This window comes from Nipponia nippon, unplaced genomic scaffold, assembly GCF_047370975.1.
Source record: "Nipponia nippon isolate SJK-2023a ecotype South Korea unplaced genomic scaffold, ASM4737097v1 scaffold_8, whole genome shotgun sequence".
NCBI lineage: Eukaryota > Metazoa > Chordata > Aves > Pelecaniformes > Threskiornithidae > Nipponia > Nipponia nippon.
This window is the reverse complement of record NW_028262402.1, coordinates 28,413,037-28,425,945: the sequence shown is the minus strand read 5'-3', so window position 1 is coordinate 28,425,945 and position 12,909 is coordinate 28,413,037. Positions and strand designations below refer to the sequence as shown.

General features: G+C 40.5%; 1 protein-coding gene across 10 annotated transcripts in view; it reads right to left on the bottom strand.

Moving 5' to 3' along the window:
* The window catches only part of SEMA4D (semaphorin 4D), a 101,780-nt gene that overhangs the window by 29,934 nt on the left and 58,937 nt on the right, over window positions 1–12,909 (bottom strand). For all 10 annotated transcript variants that reach the window (XM_087741214.1, XM_087741208.1, XM_087741211.1 and 7 more), the window contains 4 exons: window positions 6,781–7,176; window positions 4,236–4,381; window positions 2,950–3,012; window positions 406–504 (listed from right to left, as the gene is read on the bottom strand). In XM_087741214.1, coding sequence (XP_087597340.1) covers window positions 406–504; window positions 2,950–3,012; window positions 4,236–4,381; window positions 6,781–6,883 — 411 coding nt within the window. In that variant the 5' untranslated portion in view covers window positions 6,884–7,176. The remainder of the gene's footprint in view (window positions 1–405; window positions 505–2,949; window positions 3,013–4,235; window positions 4,382–6,780; window positions 7,177–12,909) is intronic.

Below are 12,909 nucleotides of genomic sequence, written 5' to 3'. Positions count from 1 at the left end.
TGAAGCGGTGGCATAGCCAGGAGCAGAGACAAGACAAGCAGAAACAGCAATCTGAGAAATTTCAGGGAGATTCAGTAATGGATGGAAGTCACAAAGAACATCATTTCAGTTTTAGAAATTGTTTTTATGCTAATGCACAATACACAAAGAATTGTGAAAGCTAAGAAAAAGTAAATCCACAGTAAAACAAGGCGAATCAATAATTCAGTAAGTGCTTTCAAAAAGGAATAGTACGGTTTATTTCCATGCCCTATCATTACTGTGGGACAGTGTATTAAATGCTCCAATTGTTACGACTGGCACTGAAATTGCAACAGTCTTTGGGAATGGAGATTAACTCATTGTTTAAATGAGCTGCTTTTAAGTTACAGTTGTTATTGGGTCAAAACATGTGCACATTCTTACCAGGTAATCGCACGTTGGCTGAAACGCATTAGTTCCACACACATAGAGAAAAGTATCGTTCAGCTGTTGCAAGACACGCACATAATTACGACACTCTGTCTGTAATAGAGGATGAGAAAAGGACCAGTCTGATAAACCACAGCTTCCACATTCCAACATAAATAAAGAATTAAAGTTGTGCTGTCAGGTCATCTGTTGCTGCTACTTATGCCACACCACACCAGTAAGGCTGGGTGATAGCATCACCACTGGGACACCATATCCCTGCAATTTCCAGGAGGTCTAATCCCGCAGCATGTGGTTTCCTGCAGCCAGTAGTGCACAGCCACCTCAGTATATCTATCAGGGTAGCATGACCAAGTACCATATGCTCAGCAGGATGCATCTCAAGTTGTTCCATGAAAGCACAAGCTCCAAAGACATGTCCAATCTATGGGAACAACTAGTTAAACATGGAGTAAGCTTTAGACTTTGTCATCCCTTGTAAGCCTAGATGAAACAGTAAGTGATAGTCAAGGTTGTTTAAGAGAGAAATCTCTAATACCATTAAATTAGCTACAAAGCTTTGCCGCTTATAGCTGTCCTTTTTTTTCAGTGCTTGTTATCAATTGCTCTTTCATGCAAGGAAGCTTCTTAATTCCTCTGGCTCTCAAATAGAATAAGGAGTTTGAGCAAAGCCTTGAATTGAGGATATCATAAAGTTTCAGAATAATAACCAAGAAAAACAACTCTAAACACCCACTTAGAGAAAGGGAAAACACCAGTATCAACACCACCCCTTAATTCTTGCTGGTACACAGCCAGATACCACCATGGTACTGTAGTTTCACAGACTACTTAAGCAAGTATAAGCACTGTCCTTACTCTTCCTTCTTATGAGCCAAACCAGGTATTTCTGTGACTGTATGGTCGGTTCAGTATGGCAGAAAACTGGGGGGGGCGGAAAGAGCAAAACCAGTTTTCTGCCAGATGAGGTCCCTGAACAGCTGCATAAGTGCTTTTTGTTGGCACTAAACAGCATAGTGGTGATGGGTGGGGGAGAGGACTGCCCATTTTAGTGTCAGGAACAGCAGTAGTGGCTTAATACCTTGACCCTTTTGAAACTACTGCACTATGGAAAACATCACAGCAACAACATAAATGTGACTAGTAAAAGGTTTGAGTACCGTGAGGAAAAAGCATGGCTGGCAATAAGTGTGACTTGCTACGCTGGGGCAGGGAAAAAAAAAAAGCAAGATAAGTTTGGAGCTCTGGCAAAGTACCTATTTATGGGGTCTAACATCCCTTCTAACCAACACCAGTAATTTCTGCAGAGGACTGGTGGAAATGCACATACTGTCTGCTAAACCGGATGCGCATGCACAGGACAGAAATTCACATCTCTCATATTCATCCTGGCTATATGTAAATATTATAACTAGCAACCTCAACTGAACCTGGAGAACACAAATAACACTCTCCAAGTGCATCATGAAGAGGCAGACAAGGAGGAAACGGCCCTTAAATACCTGCCACACCTCATGTTAGGATAATGTATTGATGGTTGTCAGTCGAAGGAAAGGCTGTAAGCTGAGCCAAGGGAGAGAGAGCCCACTCCCACCTCGAGGAGCCCCGTGAATGCAGGATGTCTATCAGCCCTGGATGCAGCACCTGGGGTTTTTCTAACAGCGTGAACCCAAGAGGCTGCAGGTTCAGAGGTGCTGATGTCAAATCCCTGCAATTGTAGAGTAGGACTGCTTTTTGTATTCACAGGGCTTGCAGACTTCCACTTTCAAACCTGTCCTAAAAGCCTGACCATCACTCTTTCCCAGCAAACCCTCACTTTAGCCTATCACTAAACAAAGTGGTGCTACACAAGGGGAAAGGTACATCCACACACACTCAACCACCTCAAGCAAATAATCTCCACGGCAAGGCAAAATGAGCAAGCCAGCCTGTGCACTGGCAGTTGTGGGGAGTCTGTGGTTCCCAGAAACACCGAGGCTGCTCAGGTGCTGGGGAGCTGTATGAGCAGTCACACCAGCAAGGCGCTACCGCAAGGGGCACACCCGCTGAGCACCACAATATGGATATATGTACGTTAGTGAAAAATACACTGGTGGAACAGCACTGGCCTAATAAATAAACCCTATCCCCTAAAGCAAAGCAAATAAAAATTATCAGTCATTTTGTAAAATCAAATGCTGGGGAGCAATTATTGCAATAACAAAATGCAACAGTTGCTATCAGTGAAAGTTACCTCAGTAAAAGTATTACTAGTTTATCATTTTAATGGAAAAACTTGTAACATTAAGCACACATCAGGGTGTATTCAGATTTTCAAAGATATGAATAATGTTTACCAGCAAGAAATAATGAACTAAAAATTAAAAACAAAAAAAAAAAAAAAAGACTAAGCATGCTGCAGTTTCTAAAGCTCAAGTTAATTATTAGGTGATTATTTGAAAATTTAATTTCAAACAGTTGGAGCCTTTCTTCTTTTAATATCACTCCTCTTGAAGTGAAATGTACAACATGTTTCTCAAAGTTCAATAAAATACATACCTGTTCTGATTTGCCCTTGACTGCACATTTAGTCCTTTTATCTTCGGTGACCTTCCAGTGTAACTAAGTGAAAAAACAAGCAACAAAAAGGCACATTCAAAGCACTTTAATTCAATGCAAAGTCTGAAAATCTTGCAATAACACACAAAAAAAGGCAATCTTAAGACTATCTGCAGCAAATGCAAGCAGTTTTCAAAGGTTCAAAGCCATTCTTTCCTGGGGAGGTGACACTTCCAGATGCAAGTGCCTTAAGCGGGGCTAAACCACTGCTATTATCTTTCGGGTTCATCATGGTGTCTCCCCCCAAATTGCTAATGAAGTTTCCATTACCATGTGCATTAGGGAAATGTAACTGTAACTGTTTTAAGTACTTCTCAATTTTAAGTACTTCTCCATTTCATTCACACTTGAATGAAAAACACTTGGGGGCAGGAGGGGAAATCAAAGAAAACTTATTGGACCAATTTACACTACACAGAGAAGTACAACTTTGACAGTTTCATGCACTCATAAAACAAGTTTTATATGCTGGTTAAATTGCCCACTGTCACCCGTGAACATTTTGTTCAGATTAAAAATCATATGACCATCTTCCAAAACATCCTGGGTAGGACTCCAGGCTGCCCCTCTAAGTGTCAGCCTGTGCTGCTGATGGGATGAGAAGCAGGAGCCTAGGAAGGACTGGAAACAATACAATGTTAGTAGACTTCTGCATGGGCTTATCTACTCTGAGAAGCCAGTGTCAGCACATCCAGAGTACTTCTCTGAGCAAGCTGGATCAGACCTGTCTGCACCACTGCTTGCTATGCAGACACACCTAGAAACACAAAACAGAAGCTGAAACTGAAAGGACAGGGCTTTCATTTGAAGCGTGTCTACAGCCTGCCACTCCTGAGCAAATTCCAACTTTGCTTCTGTTTCAGATTAGATTACCTTCCAATTCAGATTAACAGGAGATGGCCCACCCCTGATAATAAAAATATGTCAAAGAACCACCATTACAGATGATTCCCAAAGTCCCTCCCATCCAGCATCCTGTCCCCAAGAAGAAAATACCTAAGGAGACTTCTATTTACTTGTTTATATCCAACTTCTCATTTCTTCCTCGCATCTGATGGCATGTTTTACTCTATTGCATCTTCCAGAAATAACACAGGACTAGCACACACAGAGTATTTTCTCTTTTAAGTACCTACCACCTAAAGTGCAGTGCTACTGATATCAGGAAACGAAGTCAAATTTGGAGTATGACTTTTACATGGAGGATAATGTATTAGAAAGCATACCTCATGCTGCTTCTCAGCAATATTCACTGCGTTTAATGCAAAGATCACTTCTCTGGCTCCTACATACAGAACATCTTTGTCTTCACTTAACAGCAAGGTTGAATAGTTTGACACTTCTAACTCATGAAAATGTATTAGCTGGACCTCTGTTGAAATGAAAGAAAAATAACACTACATGAAGAAACACGATCACTTAGGGACGAGTTTATGGGTCATTTTTCTAAGTTGTCTAACAACTGTTGGATATTTTGAGAACAACAAAGGTTAGTTTGGACAACCCATGTAACAGACGAGAGACCCCTCAGAAGCTTGGCTCAGCAGAAATAGCAGCTCCCATCATCATCAAAATCACTGGTCCCCGCTTTCTTGTTCAATTGCAAATGCCTAAATATTTCCTCTCGTAGCGATCCCTGTAATTCACGTCTTCATTTTTTTCTACCCGTTAATTCCCTTTTCTCTAACCGTCCATTTTACACATCCACTGCCAGGTCCTTCCTCACCTTTTCCCTTCCATGTACACACCTACTGTGGAAAATCAGGTCAGTCACCATGACCCTGGCAACCGCCTCAAACACATCTCACAAAAAATCCTGCACCTTAAAAGATGAGACTTCAGCATACCATATTACTATAGCAGAAAGAAGACACAGAAGCTAAAAAGGAACTACTTACAGAGGGTCAATACGGTGATTTTGAAGTGGAGACCAGAGACGAAACGCACATGATAGAAAGAAGCAATACGAGGGAAAATCAAGATTAAAAGGAAGATGATGAGAGAAAGAGGGAGACATGGAGGGAAAGGCAGTAGAATGAGGAAGCATGCAGACTGGAACAGAATGGCTTGGAGAAAGATGACACAAAATGACTAATATACCGGAATATTTCTTCTGCATGTACAACCATAATGGAAAAATGACTGAAAGCTTGGGAGACCATGTTTTACACAAGAGACTACCACAAGATTAATTAAGTGTGGCTTTTTAAGATACAGGCAGAAAACAATGTATTATTGCTCCCAATTCTAACATTAGAAATTGCACATTTTCAACTATAATATTCTGAAAACATTCATTTTAAACTAGATTTTCAAGCATGTAATTTTAAAATCTTTTACTTGGCAGGAAAAGTTTCCCCAAACGGATGAACTGGTTCATACAACTCCACATGTTCATTCCTCCACTGACTAAATTCCCCCTCCTATTCAAAGTAGCCTTCCCATATTTAAATGCAACAATCTTTAGCAGAGACAGGGAGAAATAGCAGGAATGAAAATAAATTCCATTTATTTTGAGTAATTTGGATGTGGTTCTGCAGTGCATTACCGTAATATCATTAAACAGCAACTTGCCAAATTTTAACTATTATGCAAGATCAAGGAGCCTCAAGGAGCCTAAGCAGGACTGAGAAGCCTTGTCTAAACCATTCTTTCTGAAAAGCTACATCAGCAACTCACTCATTGCTACACCAATAAACAGGAAAAACACTTCCTACAGTCATCTCATAAATCAGCTTATTGTGACCACATTCTTAATCTCCATCTATCCTACACTATGACTGCTCCGTATTTAACATTCTTATTTAAGTCTGCTTCTTCATACTGCCCATACTCCTTTTTGGTTTTGTGTGGTTACAGCACACTTCGGTAAGTAATCGTTGCTAACTAACTAGTAGTAAAGGAGGATCTAAACACAAAACCTTGTAAAATCTAAAGCATCCATGCCACATGGAAGGGCGGGGGCGGGGGGTGGGGGGTGGGGAGGACACGGACGACAGGGAAAGAGAGAAAAGGGAGAAAAAAAGGATATTCACAAACAGCAGCAAATAACTACTCTATAGTCCTTCCTCTAGAGTTCTCTTCAGACCCAGGCTAAGTTACTAAATCAAAAGCTAAAGGATTCTCTGGCCCCTATTACTTCTCTTTGTGCCACATTTGCTGGGTCCTGCTAAATGTATTGGGAGGTCATGAATACTTGCTGCAACTTGAAATACAGGGAAAATGGTGTCCTGTGAAAAAGATTGTTTCAACTCTAGGCACCATATAATGCTGTCAGAAGAGGGCCAAATGCTTATCCTTCCTTCACCTGGTGATTTATTCTGTGCACAGGATGGGTCAGTGTCAAAATACATCTCAGTCTGAAAAAGCATTAAAAAGATAGTAGCTGGAGTGGTGCATTTTGCTAATATGTTCTAACTCAAAGTAAAAATAATTTGATGAAAACAAAACACAGCTATTGGGTTTTCTCTTGAAGCAAGCTTCAGCTGCAAGATCCTTCAGTTGAGAAAGCCAAATTCAAAATTCCTCCTTCAAAAAAACCTATGTTTTCAGAACTGCTTGAAGGATCTGAAATCAGGTAACTCGGTGCCTGAGTCCCTTTGGAATATTCTGGTCCTAAGCACTTCATAAGCTGAGCAAAGCCAGCAACACCTGACCAAACCTGCAGCAAGCAGGCTGGAAGAACATACAGCCTCAAAGAGTTTCAGATCCCACAGAAACCCTGAGGTTGTGGCAGTGTCCCATATTACCCCACTAAAGTTCTCTTCTTACCTCTGTGCTCCCAAGTGATCCTTGGTACTGGGCCAAACGCTACTGCCACTTCCAGTAACAAACCCCAAACTGCATAAAAAGCACATAGAGCCATCTTCAGCATCCTTGCTCTTCGGGGCTCTTTGGATAACTGCAGCAGGTAGCGTTTCTTCGGCAGAAGAAATGCAAATCCCAGGGAGTATTAGAGACCAGGCATTTCAGACCTTGAGAGCAGTGCAACAAGGCAGGCTGGAACAACTGTACAAGTACACGCTTTTGAGCAGATCACTTCTTCAAGGAAACGCACATTTTCCAGGATGCCGCATACAGAGACTGCCCACACTCTCCACAGGCTGCAGAGCTGCTGAGAAGTGCAACTGAGCACATTCTTCTGTTTCGTTGCAGAAATAAATGATGCTGTGCAGAGAGGAGGGGAGCAAGTAGAAGAGAAAGCAAAGTGAGTACTGCCAAAAATAGCACGTTGTATGCACTGATCTTGCAATACTTCTACAGCTGCTGGCATAGCTAATTTGGATAAAGAGTACATTAACTGGTGAAAATACGATTCTTGTAAACAAGCCACACATTACATGGCAAATAGGCAATAACTGAAAGCAATCATTTCAATCCAGAATGCCAAGCATAAATATTTTGAACTTTCACTTATGTTTAACGCACAAAATTCAACTCTAGTTTACATATTTTCTTTTACTTTTAATAGTGAGTCGAAGAAAATCCCACCTCTCTCATAAATGATAAACGAAGATAACAAAAATCACTATGGCTAAGTTCAGAAAGCAAAGGAGATGAGAAGGGCAGCATTAATCTTAAACATCAGTTATACAAACCTGCTGCACCTCCCATCCTTGGGATCTTAGGAACAAAAGTGTCATTTTTAGCAAAGTCTTTTCATGCTACTAAATGCACTCAAGGTGTGCGAAGGTAGAAAGAAATACAGCTATGGAAACAAAGAGCTAATGCACTGCGTACCAAAATAAAAGGAGAAAATGCTTAAGTACTAAAACTGCTAGATAGTTCTATGAAAGTCACTCTGTCTGTGAGCATTATTCTCGTTATTCTCAGTCCCAGAAAGGGCTCTGGCCTCAGCAATCAACAAAACCACTCACTGCTTTCTACACCATCTTCCACAAGTCTCCACTGCTCCCATCTTCCTACAAGCACTCCTAGGTGAAGACTCTTGCAAGTATTTACCAGGAGAAAGAACTGCATCCATCAATGACTAGATTACTGCATATGGATAAATTTTGGGGGGTGTACACGGGGGAGGCAGTGAGAAAAGCACGTTGTCCTTTGCAGCAGGGCACAGAACGTGCTAGATTTACACCATGCCATAGCCTGAGACACTAGCATGACCCTACTAAGAGACACACTACAATCCAAGATAACCATAATACCTAGAGGTTATCGAGCATGAGGGCAAGGGAAGGTTGCAAAACCCTTAGCAATGTTCAACAGGAAAGGGGCAGCACTTGACAAGGACAGAAGTAAAAAAACTAAGGCAAAACTGCAGCAAGAATGTCTCTTAAGGACAAGCGTGATGCTGACAGCCTCTTTGGGAGGGAGAGGCCGCAGGTTTAAGCAAGCAAAGGCAAGGAACCTCTCAGAAGTGCAGCCAGAGGATCTGCTACAAACTCAGACATAACATGGCTGAGTAGAAGATGGACAAATACATTAGAAGCTTTTACACCTGCTTTACTAGATGATCACAGGCAAGGTTAAAACAAATTTAAAAATCTCTTTTATTCCTACAGATCTGTTGTCTACTAAGGAAAAAAAAAAAAAAAACACAACACAAAAAAACACAACTTGCTCAAGCTGAACCTGTGACTTAAATAATTTTTTCTGTTCTTTTAGTTTTGGTAAGCACTTTCGATCAGATCCAACTGTTTGTAGTAGATCATATAAATCATTTTGGTTTTTAAGGCATCGTATTTTCAGTTAAGTTTACTAGTCTTGTTTGTCTGTCTTGCACCCTTCTTGTTTACTATCAAACATAAGCAATTCCACGTTTTGCTCTCCAACACATTAAAAAGTGCCCACTCATCAGAGTTGCAAGGTATCACACAAATGTATTCTGAACAAACAGCTTTACAGGTAAGTATTCAGAAAGTGAACAGTAGTTCAATGATTAAGTTCAAGGCAATTTAGCGATTTTACTTTAATGGAAATGTAAGGGGGAAAAGAGCAGTTTGAAGAAAGATCTTCAAGCCATTATTTCTACACACTGCTAATTTGCTTTTTCATGCCACCTTTTATTACTGCAAAGACTCCACATAATCATAAACTCCCCGTTAACTTTTTAAAAAAAAAAGAGACAGCCAGAACATCATTATTCAGTACCAGTCCCAACAATAAGCAGTCATTTATGTACAATACCATATGGTAGAGATGCCTCCAGAGAAGACTTCTGAAGTCCTGCAGATTTTCTGGACTTTAAAATAGGATTAGCAAATCTATGCCCTTGTAAAGGAAAATCCTGTCTCCCTACAGCCACGGTTACACTCCTACCCTAGCTCACCTACATCAGAAAATGCAAAATGACCACAAAAACTGAAACAAATTACATCACCTTCTGAAGAAGGCAAAAGGTCGGGCTGGGTTGGTTAGTGGCTACTTTCCTGTGTGGCTGGAGAATTCCTCCGGCCACACAGAGATCTGTCATTTCACTCCCACTGTACAGGTTTGCAAGACAGGCCCTTTTTCACATTAGTAAGTTTGACTTGTGGGACATTATTTGTTGATCTAAGGTAAAATTCTGCATGTTAAAAAAGGGGGTGAGATAGACTACAGTGAACGTTACGTGCCCAATCATGCAAGATCCACTTTGTTCTCATTCCTATTAGTTTAAATCGAGATGAAAATGCACTCGGGACCTTGTCCTTCAATTTAGCCTTCAATTTAATTACTCTCTCCCCACCCTCCTTTCCCTGTGCTGAAAATTATCTGGAATAACTCCTTCACCGACATCCACTGGGAAGTCATCCATAATCTAATATGAACCTGGTTTTACATAACACAAAGGGTAGAAGGAGGGGGAAGAAGGAGAGGGGAAAAAAAACCCACAACACACAAGCAAAAACCAACAGCCCAGACAATGGCCTAATTTCCCAATTAGCTCCACTCCATCAGTGTTCACTGGCTTTGATTAGATTTGAGTGCTTTGCATTTCTGGAAAGTTAGGTCTCCTAACGCTTTAGGTTTTACTCCTAAAAATGAGCCACAGTTTGCTTAACAAGAACATTTAAGACATAAAGCAGAAAGAAGCTTGCAATGCTTAGTTACATAATTAAACTCTTAATTAAAAGTGACCATAGGTCTACTTTTCTGTTTTCTGTAAAACTGCTGAACATTTTCAGAGGTAAATTTAAACCAGTAATTTTAATTTAGGTACTCTGCTGCTGATGATTTTAAATCAATGTATAATGACGAACCAGAGCAAAATAACACGTACACTACTCGTATGAGTTTTCCATAATGCTTGTATTTGTGATGATTAAAACCAGGGCAACTACAGAAGAATAAACAATCAGAAAGCTCCTGCCAGTGTGGCAGAGCACAGCTGGAAATTCAGAGATGTGAACATTCCCATTGACAGGCCTAATTTTAGTGCACAGTCAGAGAAAAGGGAAGAGAGAAGTTTTTGCTCTCTCAAAGGACAGGAAATCAAAACTGTTAGAAAGAAAAATTTCAGGCTGCCTAAGTGCTAATAGGGAATACTAGCACAAATCATGAAAGCAGGGAGTTGCGATGGCATATCCTGACTGCTACCAAGGTCGAAAAACATCTGGCTCTCACATCACCCCTGTCAGTGGGTATCAAAGAAACAGTGCTCTGGTCTGCCTACCAGAAAAACGCAGAACGCTAGCCCTACTACAGTAGGCTTCCCTACCAACAACGGGAAGACGACTGCCACCTTTCCCATCCTCCAGGACACAGGCAAAGTAAGCACAAGAAGGTATGTGTTAACATAAAATGTCATCTTTCACAGATGTCAACTCAGCAACCCTTATCAGTACTAAATTAATTTTTTTTATAAGTAATAAAACACAACATCAAAAACCCAGGTCAGTGTCTTCTCCCCCCGTCAGCATGGTAACACTGGATTCAAGTATTCATCTTGTTCATGCGATACTTGCACAAGCTATCTAAATTCTGGAATTTCAAAGTTAGGAAATGCCCAGTTTTGCAACCCTGGTTTTGAAATCTTTTTTTTCTTCTAATAAATACTTAGTTGCATTGTGCAACTTCTGAATTCGGCTCAGTATTACACAAATTGCTAAATCGATCTATCTTTATCTTCTCTATGAAGGTTAAAACCACATGAGAATTTACTGACACACTCACAGCAGTCAGCATTATAGCTGCGATCCTTGCAATTCTCAAGAAATGATCGTTAGCATCACAGACTATCCAGCCTCTCCCTGCATAAAGACAGAAGGGCACTAGCCCTCCTGCCCTAATCCTGTCACTCTTTTCATGACTCCCCAGGCGCAGCAAGTGTCCATATCATTTTCCTCCCATGTTGTACTGTACTGTGTTCTCCTCCCCAGGGTTATCTTTTCTTGCAATCCCCCGCCTACTCTGTGCTTATGCTCCCACCCGTGCTGCCGCCACCGCCTCCTCCTCCCCAGCACAAGCAGTGCACAACTGCGTGACCACAGGTGATGCAAGCCCTGGTGAGGCTGCCAGACAAAAGACCACCTTCCTTTGGGCTAGAAGGAAGACATTTTAACGTATATACTTCCCTACCTCTCCATGAAATCACTTTCACACCACTCACGTCCAGGCACAGCCAACCAGGGCCTCACAGTAAGCAACAACTGACTGCAAGGCACCCTCCCTTCCCACCACCAGGAGCAAAAGCCCACGGCAGATTTCCCAGGCAGCCCACCCTGCTATTTTTACATTAAAAAAAAAAAATTATGCATTCGTAAAACTTGTAAGTTACTATGATGAGGGATATGAAGCTCAATATGCGGAGACAGGCAAGTTTACGAGTCAATTGCTTCCCTCAGCAGAAAAGGCAGGGGTTAATGGATTCATCTGTCAGAGGGCAGAAATTACAAGTTCTTCCAAAATAACTTTCTTCAAAGGCTTTTGAAAGCTTTAACAGAATACAGACCTGGTTCAGTGTTTATTGATGCCCATTTGGTAACAAAGATTTTAAGGCTTCATACATGAAAAAACAAACCACAGAACTCCCACTGTGAGATTTTGCTTAAACCTTGATTTTTTCAATTTGCCCAAAGTTTTGTTTCCAAAAACAGAAGAAAAAGTTAGCAAGGCTTGTATTTTAAGCAATCAAAATTACACAGTAAGAAGTGTGCACTTTCCCTTTGACAGCTGAGTTTTATTTACATAGTTCATTTATTTTAGACCAGTAAGGACAGGCTGGATATATCCTTTGCTTTAGTTCTCACCCTTTAAAACCTCAAGCACAGTGCCATTTTCAAACTGTCTCATGAAAAATATCATTTTTACACTTTTTTTATTATTATACAATACGTATGGACTCGTTTTCTGCTGAGGTAAGTTAAAACCTCAAACTAGCAGACCAGTAGCCCTTTATGACTAACATACACGTAGAACATGGGATTATTCACATTTCAAACTGTAACCAAAATACTTTGTAGTTGCTATACCACAAAGCTTGCTGGGAGATGTGCACTAGTGCTAAAAGAGCATAAAAATTCTGAGGAAACTGAAATTCCAAGTTTTAGGCTGAAACCTTCTGTGAAGACAGAAATTTACTGTTTTCCTGATTCTGCATTATAACACGCAATCAAGTAGTACTCAGGAAACTAATGCTTGAGCTTAAAGCAGTGAATATTTATAATCTTCAGTGGAATACTTGAAGACATCCTTTTTTTTTTTTTTAACTCACGTTCCTGTTCTTTTCTCTACTATGATGTGCTTTTTGCGGGGCAAAGATTACAAGAAGACAAAGTATTATGCCAAAAAAAATCCCCAAAGATTACAAGAAGACAAATAGGAGATTAAAATTCTTATTTTTCAGATTGTTATGGGTAGATTGTTAGAAATATCACTTTAGCCTTCAATCCTGAAGAGCAACAGGAAAGAACAAATGGGTTTGCTTCTGCTTGCTTTGTCTTTCTTTAAAAAAAAGAA